Source organism: Amia ocellicauda, chromosome 6 (assembly GCF_036373705.1).
Source record: "Amia ocellicauda isolate fAmiCal2 chromosome 6, fAmiCal2.hap1, whole genome shotgun sequence".
Lineage (NCBI taxonomy): Eukaryota > Metazoa > Chordata > Actinopteri > Amiiformes > Amiidae > Amia > Amia ocellicauda.
This window is the reverse complement of record NC_089855.1, coordinates 34,899,657-34,918,810: the sequence shown is the minus strand read 5'-3', so window position 1 is coordinate 34,918,810 and position 19,154 is coordinate 34,899,657. Positions and strand designations below refer to the sequence as shown.

The 19,154-nt window shown below is 39.4% G+C and overlaps 1 protein-coding gene across 1 annotated transcript in view; it reads left to right on the top strand.

Annotated features, from left to right (window-relative positions):
• LOC136751424 (nectin-1) overlaps positions 1-19,154 on the top strand; it is a 62,185-nt gene that overhangs the window by 28,529 nt on the left and 14,502 nt on the right. The window contains exons 5-6 of the mRNA XM_066707034.1: positions 16,447-16,773; positions 17,800-18,099. Of these exons, the coding sequence (XP_066563131.1) occupies positions 16,447-16,773; positions 17,800-18,099 (627 nt within the window). The remainder of the gene's footprint in view (positions 1-16,446; positions 16,774-17,799; positions 18,100-19,154) is intronic.

Below are 19,154 nucleotides of genomic sequence, written 5' to 3'. Positions count from 1 at the left end.
ATTTGATCCCATCTCAGTTATTTAACTCTGTACCTCATTCAAAGTTGACATTGTTCTTGTAATTAATAGCATTACTCAGAGCAGCACACACCTCCTGATAAATAATCAGGTTCTGTGGTAATCTACACAGGAATGTGCTGTAGGCTTCAAAAAGTGTTCTTCATTGTTCTATCTGTATATAGACAGGGCAACAGTGAAGTGAAAAATGTTGCCATCAATACAAATGCGTAACATATTTATGACCCCATTAGACAGAATCGTTGAGAAGTCAAACAAAGGCATGGGCTGGTATTTATGTTTCATAAAATAACTTTTGTATTGATGTCAATGAGAGGCACATGGAGTTCACAGTGAGAGTGGTTTTACATTACCACTATATTCCTCAGTAGTTAGATCAGAGAGGTATATCTGTGTGAATGTTCACTTCTGTAGGCACAAAGGGCAATATATGTTTAAAATGTGGCAACTATGTCTATTCAGCAACACCATTAGTCCCCTAGCTAATGTTTAACGTCAAAATGCTAACAATGTTACCTTCTGCCCTATGGCCTTTCTAAAAATGCCCCTGGTAGAACTGGGGTTGACTCAAGTTCTGAAACCTCTTCCTTTTTCAGTCTAAATATAATCAAAACCATACACATTGTGACACCCCGAGACTGATGGGGTGTGTTCACTTGGATCAGGCTGGGACAGACAACACAATAGTAAAAACTAAGGTGTTATCATGTCACTGTTACAGTAGTAATGTTTTTATATATAGTATAGATGTAGTCAACTATTTAGTAAAGTAGGAGGAGGACTCCTTGGATTATCTGAAATAGAATAATTTAAATATAAATTCCAGAGCTCATATAAAGACACATACTCATTTTAAAACTTAAAACACATCTGTTAGTGGTTTTATTGTCGGTTGAACAAATGTGCTTTCCTTGTGAATTTGTGGGTTTCAGAGGAAGAGATGTGAACATAAATCTTCTCCTCTACAGAAGAGCGTTAGGCTGCATCCTCTTTCTTGTATGTAAGCTATACTATCCTACATTTATATTGGACTCATATGCTCTTTTGAAAAGAATCACACATTTGATTTGCTGGTCCCTTAATATTTTCACCTGGTTGGAATTTCTTAGATGCACATGTATTTAATATGGACATTATAAGGAGTACAGGTATGTTACACCTATTAAATGAAAACAAAAACTAAAATGCATTTTTTTAAATTGTGACCTTTCTGACCCTTTTCCTCCATTAAAGTCAATGGTAAATATTTTTTTGATAATTCTATGTTGAAATACCACTGTTTGGTGAAATACATTAAGGAATCATGTGCATTTGAAAGAAGCTAGCCTATGCAGAAAAGATTTGAGAAAATGTGTACCACAAAATACACCAAAACAGGCCATTTTTCCATTATATGGGCAACAAGCATGTGGGACCACTCAAATAAAAGCATACAAACTACATAAGCAGTTTATGCATTGTTGATCATGATTAGACACACTATATTGCAACACTACCACCTTTTTTCCAAGATAAATAATAGCATAATTATGATTTATGACATTTTTGGATTTTATTTTAAAAAATCCATGCATTTACTTTTTTTTTTTTACAATTAAAGTACTAATCAAAATACAACTTTTAAGACAAACTAGGTGGAAATTTGATAAGTTAGATAATTTATTTTTGTTTGTATAAAAAATAGCAATTCTCGAACTGAATAAATTTGATCTTAACAATCTTGGTAACATTTGAAAGCCCCAAGTCTCTAGTTTCCAGACATAAAACAATATATCTGACTAAAATTGTGCCAGAGTAATTAGAACATTTTAAAGACAATTTACAAATGAGAGGCGGCCATTTGACCCATCCTGCTTGTTTGGTGTCCACTAATAACCAAGTGATCCAAGGATCACATCCAGTCTATTTTTGAATGTTCCCAAATGTTCAGCTTCAACCAGATCGCTGGGGAATTTGCTCCAGATTGTGCCGACTCTCTGTGTGAAGAAATGTCTCCTGTTTTCTGTCTTGAAAGCCCAATTTCCATTCGTGTCCCTGGAGTCTGTGTGTCCCTGCTGATCTGGAAAAGCTCCTCTGGATTGATGTGCTTAATGCCTTTCATGATTTTGAAGACTTGAATCAAGATATATCTCAACCTGCCAGCAGGTTGAAAACATTGGGGCTGAGTTTAAAGTTAATATAACTTGAATGTTTTTGTGCAATGTTTTTGTACAGTGCAGGACATTTCCAAAGACAGTTGTGCAATTGCATGTCCATGGCACACTTGGGGCACTATGGGCTAGAAAAACAGAGACTAAACAGATGAGTCTTCAGCTGTGATTTAAAGGCTAAGACAGAGTGGACATCTCTTGCATTGACTGGAAGATCGTTCCACAGCTTCGGGGCCCTATAACTGAATGCTTTACCACCTGCGGTTTTCTTGTGTGTTTTAGGGAGCGCTAAGTAACCGGCTTCCTGTGATCTCAATGGCCGACCTGGAGTGTATTCGATAAGGAGATCTTTTAGGTAGGGAGGTGCCAGTCCCTTTAGTGCTTTAAATGTTAATAAGAGAACTTTAAAGTCTATCCTGTAGTGCGCGGGCAGCCAGTGAAGAGAAGCCAATACTGGAGTGACGTGTTAGGATTCTTGCAGCAGCATTTTGGACTAACTGAAGTGCAGAAATAGCTCTGTTTGTGCTACCTGACAGAATGGCATTACAGTAATCTAATCTAGATGTAACAAATGCGTGTATCAATTTCTCAGTGTCCTGTAATGAGAGGAATTGTCTTAGTCTAGCAATGTTTCTAAGTTGGAGGATGGAAGATCTCGACACATTCTGAATGTGTGATTCAGAGGATAGATTAAGATCACAGATGACACCCAGGGGAGAAATTAAAGTTATCATTACTCAGTTTTGTTAGTGCATGATGAACAGTTCGATTTTTGTCTCCTAAAATTATGACTTCTGTTTTGTCAGAATTAAGCATAAGAATTTTTTTTGTCATCCATGTTTTAATCTGAGACAGACAGCAGATTTAGTTTTTCTAGGTCTATGGTATTGTTAGGATTTACTGACAGATATAATTGTGTGTCATCTGCATAACTGTGAAAGTTAATATTATGTCGTCGAATGATATCGCCTTACAATGAAAAAAGTATGGGTCCGAGGACTGAGCCCTGTGAGACTCAGTACTTAACCTCAGTTAAATTTGAGTGGTTCTCGTTAATTTGTACATATTGGAGTCTGTTTGACAGATATGATTTAAACCATGACAGCACATTATGAGATAGGCCAATATGGTTTTCTAAGCGGTGTATCAAGATTTTATGGTCGATTGTGTCAAAAGCCATACTAATAACGCTGGCGTGCCCTACGTCGAAGGACTGAAACATGTCATTCAATACTTTTAACAGGGCTGTTTCTGTACTATGGCCAGAACGGAAGCCTGATTGGAATTTTTCATTAAAAAAAAGCATATGATATGAAAGCATATGATATGAAAGCATATGATATGATATACTTAGATTTTCAGAAAGGTATCGATAAGGTTCCGCACCAAAGACTGATCCTAAAATTGGAAGCTGTAGGTATTCAGTGTAATATAAGTAGATGGATTATGAACTGGTTGATGTATAGGAAACGGAGGGTGTCGATAAGAGAAGTTGCTTTTAACTGGAGCGACCACCAGAGGGGAGTGAGGGAAGACACCCAAAAATTAAGGGTCTGAAGTGCAAGTGCAGATCTTTTCCAAAGACAACCATGGACTGTCACTACCACTTCCTGTGGTGTATTTAATAAAGTATTCAATGTCATGCCATTTCTGGGTCTCTTTATTTCAATAATCAATACTGCCTTTATCTTGCAACATTTGGTTTTCCACCGTCGCCATTTTGTTGGCCTGCCTTTGGCTTTGGATTTTCTGCCCATGTTTTTTTTTTGTTTTTGTTTTATTTTTTAAACAACCTTGCATGTGTTTCTCTTTTCTTGACCCAGACTGCACAGCCTATGCCCTCATTCTCCACCATATGTGACAGGTTGGGAGGCCTGTTGCAAAAAGGGCCAAGAAAACACACACTGGTCAGTTTGAGGTTTCCTTTTGTAGAGGAAGTGGTGGGTGGGGCTATTGCCATCAGGAGCCCTGCTGGCTTCTGGAGTTTTGTGGTTTCCTCCACTAAAAGATCCACCCTGAGTCCAGCCATGCCCTGCACACTGTCACAATATTGATCAAATTATTTTCTCTTCAGGCTAATGGAGTGATTCCTTTCAATAGCGTATGGTTTCTTCCAAATGCACTCCATCAATTTTTTACTCTTCTTTTGATTTCTTCAATAATATCTCCGTCTCCTCTGATTTGTTGTCTGAGTTAGGCATAACCTTTGGTCTTCAATTTTCTCAGATTTAACAAAGCTGTTAAACATATTAATTTTAAGTCTAGTTTGAATTTAAAGCTGAAGATTTAAAGCTTCAAGTGATTTTTCAATGATGACGATGTCGTCAGTAAGTCCAGTTGTTAAAATTAGCTCTGTTTATCTTGACTCTTTTTTTCTTCTCAGTCCAAACAGTCTTGAACATTTCTTCAACATTGTTAATTTATGAACACCAGTTTTCAAGTCTTTCCACAGATGCTCAATAGGATTCAAGTGAGGACTTTGATTAGGCCACTCAAGGACATTCACTTTCTTATTCTAAAGATACTCCGTGTAGCTTTGGCCTTCTCCATTGATTCATTGTCCGGCTTTTTAAGTCTTTACCAGACTGGAACATGTTTTCCTCTATTACTTGCCTGTACTTTGATTAGTCAATTTATCCTTCAATTCTAACAAACTTTCCAGTCTCTGCTGAGGAGAAGCATCCCCGTAGCATGAAGCTCCAACCACCATGCTTGATTGTAGAGATGGTTTTGGCTGGGAGATGTGCTGAATCGGGTCTGCTTGGCATTTAGACTAAAATGTTTCAATTTGGTCTCATCTGACCACAACATTTTTTACCACATTTTGTCTGGATCATTCAGGTGTTTTGAGATGGCTTAATTTTTTTAATTCTATTTTGCCACCCTACCATCCTGGCTAATTTCGTGAAGTGTTCTGGATATTGGTGACTGATGCACATTTGGTCCCATCTCAGTTATTTAACTCTGTACCTCATTCAAAGTTGACATTGTTCTTGTAATTAATAGCATTACTCAGTGCAGCACACACCTCCTGATAAATAATCAGGTTCTGTGGTAATCTACACAGGAATGTGCTGTAGGCTTCAAAAAGTGTTTTCATTGTTCTATCTGTATATCGACAGGGCAACAGTGAAGTGAAAAATATTGCCATCAATACAAATGCGTAACATATTTATGACCCCATTAGACAGAATCGTTGAGAAGTCAAACAAAGGCATGGGCTGGTATTTATGTTTCATAAAATAACTTTTGTATTGATGTCAATGAGAGGCACATGGAGTTCACAGTGAGAGTGGTTTTACATTACCACTATATTCCTCAGTGGTTAGATCAGAGAGGTATATCTGTGTGAATGTTCACTTCTGTAGGCACAAAGGGCAATATATGTTTAAAATGTGGCAACTATGTCTATTCAGCAACACCATTAGTCCCCTAGCTAATGTTTAATGTCAAAATGCTAACAATGTTACCTTCTGCCCTATGGCCTTTCTAAAAATGCCCCTGGTAGAACTGGGGTTGACTCAAGTTCTGAAACCTCTTCCTTTTTCAGTCTAAATATAATCAAAACCATACACATTGTGACACCCCGAGACTGATGGGGTGTGTTCACTTGGATCAGGCTGGGACAGACAACACAATAGTAAAAACTAAGGTGTTATCATGTCACTGTTACAGTAGTAATGTTTTTATATATAGTATTGATGTAGTCAACTATTTAGTAAAGTAGGAGGAGGACTTCCTGGATTATCTGAAATAGAATAATTTAAATATAAATTCCAGAGCTCATATAAAGACACGTACTCATTTTAAAACTTAAAACACATCTGTTAGTGGTTATATTGTCGGTTGAACAAATGTGCTTTCCTTGTGAATTTGTGGGTTTCAGAGGAAGAGATGTGAACATAAATCTTCTCCTCTACAGAAGAGCGTTAGGCTGCATCCTCTTTCTTGTATGTAAGCTATACTATCCTACATTTATATTGGACTCATATGCTCTTTTGAAAAGAATCACACATTCGATTTGCTGGTCCCTTAACATTTTCGCCTGGTTGGAATTTCTTAGATGCACATGTATTTAATATGGACATTATAAGGAGTACAGGTATGTTACACCTATTAAATGAAAACAAAAACTAAAATGCATTTTTTTAAATTGTGACCTTTCTGACCCTTTTCCTCCATTAAAGTCAATGGTAAATATTTTTTTGATAATTCTATGTTGAAATACCACTGTTTGGTGAAATACATTAAGGAATAATGTGCATTTGAAAGAAGCTAGCCTATGCAGAAAAGATTTGAGAAAATGTGTACCACAAATTACACCAAAACAGGCCATTTCTCCATTATAAGGGCAACAAGCATGTGGGACCACTCAAATGAAGCATACAAACTACATAAGCAGTTTATGCATTGTTGATCATGATTAGACACACTATATTGCAACACTACCACCTTTTTTCCAAGATAAATAATAGCATAATTATGATTTATGACATTTTTGGATTTTATTTAAAAAAATCCATGCATTTACTTTTTTTTTTTTACAATTAAAGTACTAATCAAAATACAACTTTTAAGACAAACTAGGTGGAAATTTGATAAGTTAGATAATTTATTTTTGTTTGTATAAAAAATAGCAATTCTCGAACTGAATAAATTTGATCTTAACAATCTTGGTAACATTTGAAAGCCCCAAGTCTCTAGTTTCCAGAGATAAAACAATATATCTGGCTAAAATTGTGCCAGAGTAATTAGAACATTTTAAAGACAATTTACAAATGAGAGGCGGCCATTTGACCCATCCTGCTTGTTTGGTGTCCACTAATAACCAAGTGATCCAAGGATCGCATCCAGTCTATTTTTGAATGTTCCCAAATGTTCAGCTTCAACCAGATCGCTGGGGAATTTGCTCCAGATTGTGCCGACTCTCTGTGTGAAGAAATGTCTCCTGTTTTCTGTCTTGAAAGCCCAATTTCCATTCGTGTCCCTGGAGTCTGTGTGTCCCTGCTGATCTGGAAAAGCTCCTCTGGATTGATGTGCTTAATGCCTTTCATGATTTTGAAGACTTGAATCAAGATATATCTCAACCTGCCAGCAGGTTGAAAACATTGGGGCTGAGTTTAAAGTTAATATAACTTGAAAGTTTTTGTACAATGAAAATTCCTTTGGAAATGTTAACTATGTTTTTTAAGCTTTTATTTTGCTGACATTATCTCAAAGCATAACTCATAAGCTTGATTAATATGGTATTACTATATTAAAATGCAAGAGCTGTTTCTTTTATCTAAACAGCAGAAAGTGTCAGACATTGGTTACATTCTTTTTTCAGAACCTTTTACAGGATTTGTCCCCTATTGGCCTATACCTTTAACAGTATATGTAGAAATTCAGATTGCAAGGAATAACACTGTAACTGGACACACATATTAACACACTTGACAGGTTTAACTGTACTTAAGAATATGACTTGTTGGGTAGTTTTGAACAATGTGCTGGTTATATAGGATACAGATGAATTTCTTAAAGAATCAGAAGTAATATGGTCTTAGCAGAAGTTCTTTCAAGTGGCACATGGTGAAAGCACTCCAATGATGTGTGAGGTGTGGCACATTGGCCGGATGAGCTGCATTGCAAAGGTGCCTTAGCTCCACTGCCGAGGGGTGTGTGCAAGCTGTCTGGCTTGGATCTCCTCTGGAGACTTGGGGCGTTGACTTATTCCATCTGCATCAGATGCTTCCACTGCTGTGAGCAATATTCTGTTGGAATTCTGGGCTTGCAGTGACAAGAACACAAGCCCTAACTATCCCCAAACCATTACTTGGTTTCCCTGGCTCTGAATCTTTCCTCACTGGATTGCAAGTTTTGATTGCACATTTGACTGGTGCCCAAACGCATGGAGCCAATTAAATAATATTTTTATGAAGGAAAATGGAGATCAGGGAGCATAACATAAAATAAGCCTAGTAGAGTCTTAGTAGATTTGATCTATTTATTTAATTTAGGCTAAAATATTTAACATATTTTGGTTTAAATGATTTTGATTTAGTAAATGCATAATTGATGTATCTGAGAAATATGTATTCTATTTTAGCACATATTGTGCAAAATTGAAAACAAAGTGAATTGCACATAATATACAAATATACAGACTTTGTGTGTGTGCTCCATTTGTTTTTAGGATTAAGAAATGATTCTAGGATTTTCTAAGAAATAGCTCCTAACTGGACATTGGTGGTGTAGTGGTTAGGGCTCTAGACTCTGAAGTGGAGGGTTCTGGGTTCAATGTGGTGTTGTATCCTTAGTCTAGTGAAAACTCAGCTCTAGAAATGGGTGATTGTGTGTAAAAATTATGTGATATATTGGGTGTCTGCTAAGAAATATAATAACTGTTTAGTGTACCTAGATTAAATAATAATATACTCCCCAGATCAAGAACAACATCCCAAAGATATCAAAGATATGTTAATTAAACTTAAGGGCTAGAAAATGTCAGTTTGGAAGCTCTACAATTGGATTTCTAGTGTATGTGGTCTCTGAGGCCAGTGTTCAAATAGTCCTACAAAATCAGTGGCATCAGTGAATTTGAAGGAATTGCAACTATTTCTGTGAATGGCCAGTTGGTATCATAGATATGCAGTATTGAGGAATGTTTTGAAGAAGGGAGTAAAGTGGAATTGTACACTGCAATGCCAACAGAACAGGCTCAAGCTCAAACAGCACTTGGTGCCCTCACCCATCCTTGGGCATTCCAGTATGGTTTTGGATTTTTCTGTGTATACAAGGATTGGGAGAAGTCTTAATGCAGCATTTCTAAGAGAGTTTCAATTAAGATTTGGCTTTGGCTAGCAGAGCTTTAGAACTAGACTAGACCTCTAGACTGGAAAAACCTCCTGTAGAATCTTGAGATTTTCTGCCAAAAGTGTGGATTCTTCACATATTTTATTTAAATAATCATTATTTTATTTAAAAAACAATAACAAAAGCTGTACAAACTATATACATATACACTAAGTGTACAAAACATTAGGAAAACCATCTCTTTCCAATTGAATAGACTGATGAGGTGAATCCAGGTTATCCCTTATTGATGTAACCTGTTAAATCCAATTCAATCAGTGTAGATCAAGGTGGGGAGACAGGTTAAAGAAGGATTTTTAAGCCCTGAGACAATTGAGACATGGATTGTTTTTTAGGGTAAATGGGCAAGACAAAATACTTAAGTCTTTGGTATGGTAGTAGGTGCACTGCCGTAGGAACCTGATCGAAACGTCACTCTATCAAAGCTGCCATCGGCCCCTTCGCTCGTCACTCAGAACAGGTCTCTTCCCACATCCTGTTCCATAAAATGTGACGTCAGCGCAGGTTCGTCCTCTTTTGCTGCTAGCCAGGACTCCTGCGCGATCTTGCAACCCTTGGGCAGTGCTTCCTTTTTCAGATAACTGGGGTTTGTAACCTATCATTATCTTTCAAGTCGGAAGCACTGCCCAAGGGGGAGAGGTTACTGTATAACAAAGCCATCGCAAGGGAGGAGGTAGCGAGCTGAAAAGCGAGCCTGCCCCGAGGTGTACCGCTACGGGCCTCGGCAACACAACTCCAGACAGAACCTCAGGGGCCCCGTTTGTGCTTTTGGTGCAGGTTTCTTACCGTTCCTGTCATTGTTTTTTTTTTAATATTGACAGTTTGATCATTGACAGTAACTTCAAGCCTCAAATCCAAATCACATATGCCCTGTATCTGTGCTCGTGTAGCACTTGTTTGAATTCACCTTGTGTATATTGGTACTTAATATAATGTTGTTTGTGTTCTGGTCCATCACTGAACCAAGTATTACATCTCGTTTATTACCATCATGTTTTAGGAGTTTATTCAAAGTAAAAAGTAGACTAACTTTACCTCAGTGAATATATCATTAAGGCCACCGAGTTATAATAACCGTTTGCTCGATTAGTTAGTGTGTAACTTGATACAAGTGCAGCTTATGTTCAAAATGGTTATTGCATTATGCAAGGACGATGATGGAATGATTGGATAGGATAAACAGTTTCACAAGAAATGGAGATAGCTAAAGCTTTTTCATCTTTGCATTTGAAAGTATACACAAGCATTAGGTGTTGTCTGTTCTATGTTCCATCTTTAAATAGCAATGCTGTAAGCTGCATTCTGCTTGATACCTTAATCTTTAATATTGAATACATGTTGAAATTTAAACATAACTAATTACCAAGTTATTTGACATTTCAGATGATACTGTGCTGAGAAAAAAAAAAAAACTGACAGCAGCATAAGATGGTTTTTTGGTCTCAACTGGTCTACCAGCCATGTCTTTCGCCTGGGTTTAAAGGGTTTGTGCACTTTTCAAGTGGTCAGACTGGGAAACCAGGTTAAACCAGCCAGGACTAGAAAACCAGCATAGGTTGGTTTCATGTGGTATGAGGTTTATCAAACTATTACTTTTGGCCGGGAAGTAAAACGCGTCAACCGGGGAGGGGCGCAAGACGAGGCAAAATTATAAAAGTAGCTGTACTATGCCACCTGAATTTTGGCTGTTGAGTATCAGAACTCTTAGGGCTGCAACACCCCCGAGCAGCCACAACCAACTACAAAAATACCTCTTCCTAAAGATTATTTTATCCAGGAGTCCACACACCAGTGGCAGCAGAACAGTACAAATGGATGGGTTTCAATAATTTAATACAATTACTTCCCACATTTCATACAAAGGTTAAAAAGAATTTAAAACAACAACTCCCGGCCAATTGTTGCTCTGCTCCCCCTCTGGAAGTTCTGCTACTCTCGTGTAGAAGATCCAGAAAAATATAAGAAGTACAAAAGGTTTAACAGCTCCCACCACAAGGAACACAGTGGACTACCCGAAATCCTTATTACCGTCCATCTCACTGTGCCCTTGGCTGAGTTGCGGCGTGAGAAACAAAATAAATTATAAAAGAGCGCTCAAAATAAAAATAGAAAATACAATTAAAGCGAGAGCAAGTGGTTTTAAAAATGTGAATACGTGCAATCACGTGAGTAAATAAGTAATCCAAACCAAAATAAAGTGCTCAAAACGAAATAATGAAAAACAATGAATAATAAATAAACAAAACATGCAGATTACCATTTAATTAACATTGAGATATTTATTATATGAATATAGAGTAATGAAACTGAAAGCTTCGCTATTACCTGAATTTGATATACTTTCAAAATATGTCGGTAGTGCAAATAGGCTAGGCTAAGACACAGCTTGCCGATGGTTTCAGTGCATTTCAAACACAATAAATAAACTGTAGACTATCAATGCCAAATGCCAATAACTAGAATACAAAAAAACAACCTACCTCTGTCTTGTGTGTCAGCTTTTGGCTGCCTGGAAAAGTCAATTCACAAACTTAATAATTGATGTCTGGATCATGGTTTTGTCCAAAACCAAGTTCACTTTTTACTAACTTGCATGAGATTAGTCTAGCTATCAATTTAAGACTAATGTACGTTTAGACTTTTTTTAGTACAGTGGAGACCCCTTATAACGATCACGTTCGTCGTTTTATTTATTTGTTGAAATGTATGAAAAGACCCAAATGAACACTGTAAGTGGAGTACTTGATCACTATAAGCAAATTATTTAAATAGCATTTGTATAGGAATGATTCCGTCCCAAGCTTTTTGATCCATATACAGTGAGGGGAAAAAAGTATTTGATCCCCTGCTGATTTTGTACGTACCAACTGATAAAGAAATGATCAGTCTATAATTTTAATGGTAGGTGTATTTTAACAGTGAGAGACAGAATAACAACACAAAAATCCAGAAAAACGCATTTCAAAAAAGTTATAAATTGATTTGCATGTTAATGAGGGAAATAAGTATTTGACCCCTTCGACTTAGTACTTGGTGGCAAAACCCTTGTTGGCAATCACAGAGGTCAGACGTTTCTTGTAGTTGGCCACCAGGTTTGCACACATCTCAGGAGGGTTTTTGTCCCACTCCTCTTTGCAGATCCTCTCCAAGTCATTAAGGTTTCGAGGCTGACATTTGGCAACTCGAACCTTCAGCTCCCTATACAGATTTTCTATGGACCTTCAGGACCTTAATGTGCTTCTTCTTGAGCCACTCCTTTGTTGCCTTGGCTGTGTGTTTTGGATCATTGTCATGCTGGAGTACCCATCCACGACCCATTTTCAATGCCCTGGCTGAGGGAAGGAGGTTCTCACCCAAGATTTGATGGTACATGGCCCCGTCCATCGTCCCTTTGATGCGGTGCAGTTGTCCTGTCCCCTTAGCAGAAAAAACAAACAACATTATATTAAGTACCAATATACACGAGGTGAATTCAAACAAGTGCTACACAAGCACAGATACAGGGCATATGTGATTTGGATTTGAGGCTTGAAGTTACTGTCAGTGATCAAACTGTCAATATTAAAACAACAATGACAGCAACGGTAAGAAACCTACACCAAGAGCACAAACGAACAACTCAGAAAATGAGTGCATTGGACGAGATTGGGTAAATGCATGAGTGACGTCACAGATCCGGGAGATAATTTAGTTATTTCTATGTAAAGGGAATTACTTAGATTGTTTTTTTTAACAGCACAAACCGGCACAAATCGAGCACAAATGAATGACACCGGTTTGGAGCGATTCGGATGACATGGGGTGGAGAGTGACGTCAGTGTTCTTAAAAAAAAGTTTTTCTGTTATTTTGTTTCTGTTATATTTAAGAAACAATCATAGTTACAGGGTTTCTTTTAACGGCACAAACCGGCACAAATCGAGCACAAACAAATGACACTGGTTCGGAGCGATTTGGACAACATGGGGAGGAGAATGACGTCACCGCTCCCGAAAACATTCTTGCTATATCTGAGGGAGGGAAAAAGTTACAGCGTTTGTTTTAATGGCACAAACCAACACAAATTGAGCACAAACGAATGACACCGGTTTGGAGTGATTTGGATGACATGGGGTGGAGAGTGACGTCACTGTTCTTAAAAAAAGTTTTTCTGTTATATTTAAGAAACAATCATAGTTACAGGGTTTCTTTTAACGGCACAAACCGGCACAAATGACATGGGGTGGAGAGTGACGTCACACAGCCCAAAAAAGAATGCTTAATATCTGAAACACTAAACCAGCACAAACGTTCATTTTTGCAGCCCAATCAGCACAAACACAGCACAAATTAATGGAATAGTTTTGGTGATTATTTAATTATATGGGGTGCCAACTTCACGGAGGTGATGTGAAAGCACCGTGGTGAACCAGTCGCTGGGCTTGATGGCCTGGGACATGGTGTGCAACACCTTGAGGTGGCGGTTCAGGCGTCTCAGATCCAAGAACCTTGGCACAAAGAAGTATGGGGAATAGAATCCCTCGTGCTGCCCTTGGGCACTTTGCAGATTGCTCGCTTCTCCAGGAGAGTCCCTCACTTGTGTCCACATGACGCCCTGGAAGGGGGATGGACGTGTCTGAAATTGTAGGGAGTAGCCAACTGATATAATTTGGAGCACTCAAGAGTCTTGGGTGCGGAGTTACCAATTAAAGAGTTGCTGGGGGGTGTAGGGATGGGCCAGAGGCTGCTGGAATGCCTCAGGGACAGGGCTCAGGTTGTGGAGGAGGTGGTGTTGGGCCGGGTCCATATCCTACCATGAGCTACCGTGGGCTGCCGTGGGCCAGGGCGGCGAGCCTGGGGGGGTGCCTGCCTGCTAGTGAGACGCTGGCGGAGATCAGCAGGTGGCCTGCGCTGCTGGGCCTGAGGTGCAACGGGCTAAACCCGGGCCAGCTGAAGGCACTGCTCCCTCTCCTGGAGGATGCGTGTCAGCATCACCTCCACACAGGGGCCAAAAGTGAAGCCCGGCGAGATAGGGGCGTCCATGAGGCGAGTCAGGGACCTGCCATGCCTGGGACAGCCAAGTCGCCCTTGCTCCCTGGCGCATCACTGTGATGAGCTGGTCAGCTATCTCAGATATAGAGGTCGGGGTTGGTGATGCACCATGGTGCTCCGAGGGCTCCACCAGCTGGGCCAAGTACAGGGCCAGCTGACTCTTGGTGTTCCTGAGGTGGGGCGCTTGGGCTCCTGCCTCATAAGCCCTCCGGAGCAGCGTCTTCATGACGCGACACTGCCTGTTGGGGCAGGCCAGGTCGCGTGGCTCTGCGGACAGCGGAGGTAGGGAGACAAGTGCGGCTATGGTGGAATTCACCCAGGGAAACTTCTGCTGATATAAATCTGGGTAGAATGCCCCGTTTTGCATGAAGTCAAAATAGAATGCCAGAGATGTGAGTTATTTTGATAATGATCAAGTGTGGGTGTGATGGTGTAGGCCCACCCCTCTGTTAAGATATTTGAAAAAACCTACCAAACAAACAAAGGTTTACCTGGGGTGGGGTTGTGGAGCGGCCATCTTGGGGAAAGTAGGGGAAGGTTACAGAGGCCATGTTGGGAAGGGACTTCCCAGACATTAGTAGAGGAAAGTATCGAGGGAAGTGTCGAGGGAATGTTTATATGAGGGTGCTACTGTGAAGGTCAGATGTGTACATGGAGAAGAGAGACTGTATCCCACAGCTGAGGTGTATTTGGATATTGGGGGTCAAATTTGGTGCAGGAGTTGCCTTATTCAGTAATATTGGGCCAGGATATCCCAGTTTTGACTGAGTTGGTACAGGAGGTCAAATGTTGTAATCTAGTGCCTAGCTCAGTCTAGGCAACCGCAGGAAAGGGAAGACACTTTGCCACACTTGCCATTCTTTGGGGAAGAGGTAGCGGGCAATAGTGGGATAGGCAGGTAATATACGTAAAAGTATGAATGTGCGGCATAGGGAAAGATTTAACGGTACATTCTGGAGGACCTGGAAAAAGAGAGACCGGGGGAATGGTTGAGAGTTGAGGGTTTTGAACTACCAAATAACCTGGGAGAATTACAGAGATTGGCAAGCACATTACAAGCACATCTGCTCTGTGATCCGGTTGAAATTTTATAATGAATTGTATGTTTATTATTCTAAAGAATGTAATATCATAAAAAAAAGTTTTGAAACTTAATTCTGACAGTTTTCCCACCTACACTAAATCTACAAGAAATGCCAAGAAGGAAAATAGAAAGACAGAAGGCACCATTTAGCAAAACTAAAATCGAATGTAAAATGGTCAAACATAATGTAATATAGTGTAATAAACTTCCATCCATCATCCATCCATGAATTTTCAAATTCCTGAAGGATTGTGTTGTATCAGAAAACTTAAAAACTGACCATCTTTGAGACACAATTTAGGTCATTGTGATGTTCTTTACTCAAGAATAAATCGCGTGCAAAGCTATTCCACTGGAGCAAAGATTGACAATCCTATGGTGTCTCTCGCTTGGGATCTTCCACTGCAAGGTGGAGGGTTCAATGAACAGAGAATTTTGTATTGCGTTTAAAACTTCTTACAATGATGTGAATATGTTCCCATATCCAGTCCAACAGCTGGAAAACTAGCTGCTTATTATCCCGTTAAACAGATAGGTCAGCACTCATGATAAAGTCAGATAGACTCTCTCCTATTTACCGGTGCTTATGGTCTCTAGCAGTGAAGAATGGATGGTGGTTTCCTCTCTGTGTTTCTCTTCTAAGTTTCTTTTGTGTAACATGAAACCGACCATCAATTTCTTATACAGTAGGGGAGCTTTGAAAAGGTGCACAGAGCAACATTTTCAAATGTTACGTGTTTTTAAGAGGAATCTGATTGAAAGGGTTCACGGAGAGCGGTAGACTCTCTCACATGATCTTATTCATCATTGGTGTGATGCGATATTAAGACTGTAAGTTGATTGGGCTAGAGGAGAATTACGATTTAAGATGCCTTTCCACACCTTCAGAGTAACAATTTGCTGTCAGAGTGTAAGGTGACAGAATTATGATTAGAGGCAGGCAGTATAATACCTCCTAGTTCCTGGCCAGGGAAGCTCGTCTGGCTGGGAATTTCTAGCCACACTACTTTTTGACCATTATCAAACTGCTGCCACATTCCAACCTCACTACAGACATGGAGATAAATGTTAACATCCCTAAACAACCACATTATATTTGATACAAAACTAGTAATATCTACTACTGTGTCAGTGCAATGCTGTGAATACTGAAGCATTTCCTAGTGATAAACAGGCTGGCAGCATTGACAGTCACCCAAAAAAGATCATGTTATGAATTAAGCAATTGTACTGACAACTTTTATCTCCTGCTTCTACCTGTGTGTGTGATTGAGCTTGTTCATTTTTGTTTTGTTTTTACTCCACAGGCCTAAAATTCATCAGCAACACCAGCTTTGTAGTTACAGTTGGTGAGGATGCTTATTTGGGCTGCACCACTGAGAACCCCTCACAAGCCTTGTCTCAGATAAGCTGGCAGAGACCAGAGGGTGTGAACTTTTATGTCTTTACGCCTGAGAATGGAGCTGAAGCTGTGAATGAATTTGGGAAAAGAGTGAAATTCAACAGGATAGGCAATTGGGATGGTTCCATTGTCATACAGAATGCTTGTCTCTCTGATGAAGGCGTTTACATTTGCATCTTTACCATCTTCCCCAGTGGACCATTTCACTTTTCAGTGACACTCACTGTACAGGGTAAGACCTGTTATGATCTACATACAGGTGAAGAAAGTCACAGTAGAGACTATTTGTATATGCTGAAGTGTTATTTCTTAGTTTCTTCTAAATTATGAGTTTCTATGAGTTTGCTATCTTACTTATACACCATAATAGCACATAAAGACACACAAAATATTTTTAGGTTATCAGGCATGTTTCCCTTTAAGTTGTCTTAATTTCCACAGACTTTTGGCTCCTACACAGTATCTGTAATTATAATATATTTTTTAAAGAGATAAATAGGGAAGGTATTGTTTATACCATAGAAAGTGTTTTCAGTGTAATACAAATATTTGACTTCCAATAACTTCAGACCTAATTATAACCCTTCAGTCCAGCACAGCTCAATGTAGTTTTTAGATGAATAAATACTATGAGTGAATGTAAGTGAACTGGAAACCATTTAAGTCACTTTTATACATTTACTCAGTACATAATGCATTGTGATGAATAACTTCACTGATTATAAACTAAAAAGTATATCAAGCATTAATTCCCCAGTTCAGATAGCTAAACCTGGGAACTGAAAGAGTTAATTACTGCATTTTCCACAGGTCATTCTTACAGATAAGTGCCTATTCTTAATCTGCTCTGTAGAAATGTTATGTGGGTAGTGTTGCAACACTGTACAGTATTCCCACATCTTAAGAGACAGGAAATGCTAACCATTCTTAATAAAAACATCTCCAAATTAGAGCAGGTTTGCAAACCACATTAATTTTGTTTCTATCTTTCTTCTTCTTTTTAATAAACCTTGGCAGTGCAGATGTCCTGTCAAAGAACATGAAATTACACACTCATGTCTGTCAGCCAATCAGAGAACACCAGCTAGACAGGACTGCAATTAAATACAGAGCAGTTGCAGTTGCCCTAAATATAAATTTCTTAAATACAGTTAATAAATAAGGGTATCAGTAGCTGTAAATGGAATAGCTTTTTAACCTCACTGGCTGAGACAATTGTTTTAAAAAGTTACTGACTGGAAGATGTTCTCTCTCTTAGTGAAGCCTGTGCTCACGGTGTCCACAGAAGGTCTTACTGAAGAAAGCCATAGAGAAACACATATTGCGACCTGCAGAGTGGAGCATGGCAAACCAGAGGCCACAATCACTTGGGAAACTCCTTTTCCTAAACACAAGTCTGTGGAAACCTCATTAATGAATGAAGACTGTACAATTACCATAGAGAGCCAACTGAGAGCCATCCCAACCCGCTCAGAACATGGCCAGGAGGTGCATTGCATTGTGGAGCACCCAACATTCCAAAAGCCGGAAGTGGCTTCTGCCAGGCTAAATATACAGTGTAAGCATTACTGACACATTACTCTCAGCACTCAACAAGATGATCGTTTGATTGATGATCATTCACAGTGAAATGTCTCAACAGGATGTGAAGGATGTGGGAGGTGATGGGAGGCTGGCTTGGGGATGGACCTATCTGTTTGTCAGAGTGTCATTTCCAAATTTCCCACCTGTTTGATGGTGGGCATGTATCGCTTATCGCCCACTTATCAGTGACACATGCAATATCAGCTCTTGTTTGTCAGCTGTTAAAGACAATTGTTCCTGCTTCATTCTGAAGCTCAGATTTGATTGATTTTAAAATGGTGGTCAATTCATTTTGTATTGATGAACTGCAATACACTCACCTAAAGGATTATTAGGAACACCATACTAATACTGTGTTTGACCCCCTTTCGCCTTCAGAACTGCCTTAATTCTACGTGGCATTGATTCAACAAGGTGCTGAAAGCATTCTTTAGAAATGTTGGCCCATATTGATAGGATAGCATCTTGCAGTTGATGGAGATTTATGGGATGCACATCTAGGGCACGAAGCTCCCGTTCCACCACATCCCAAAGATGCTCTATTGGGTTGAGATCTGGTGACTGTGGGGGCCAGTTTAGTACAGTGAACTCATTGTCATGTTCAAGAAACCAATTTGAAATGATTCGACCTTTGTGACACGGTGCATTATCCTGCTGGAAGTAGCCATCAGAGGATGGGTACATGGTGGTCATAAAGGGATGGACATGGTCAGAAACAATGCTCAGGTAGGCCGTGGCATTTAAACGATGCCCAATTGGCAAATAAGGGGCCTAAAGTGTGCCAAGAAAACATCCCCCACACCATTACACCACCACCACCAGCCTGCACAGTGGTAACAAGGCATGATGGATCCATGTTCTCATTCTGTTTACGCCAAATTCTGACTCTACCATCTGAATGTCTCAACAGAAATCGAGACTCATCAGACCAGGCAACATTTTTCCAGTCTTCAACTGTCCAATTTTGGTGAGCTTGTGCAAATTATAGCCTCTTTTTCCTATTTGTAGTGGAGATGAGTGGTACCCGGT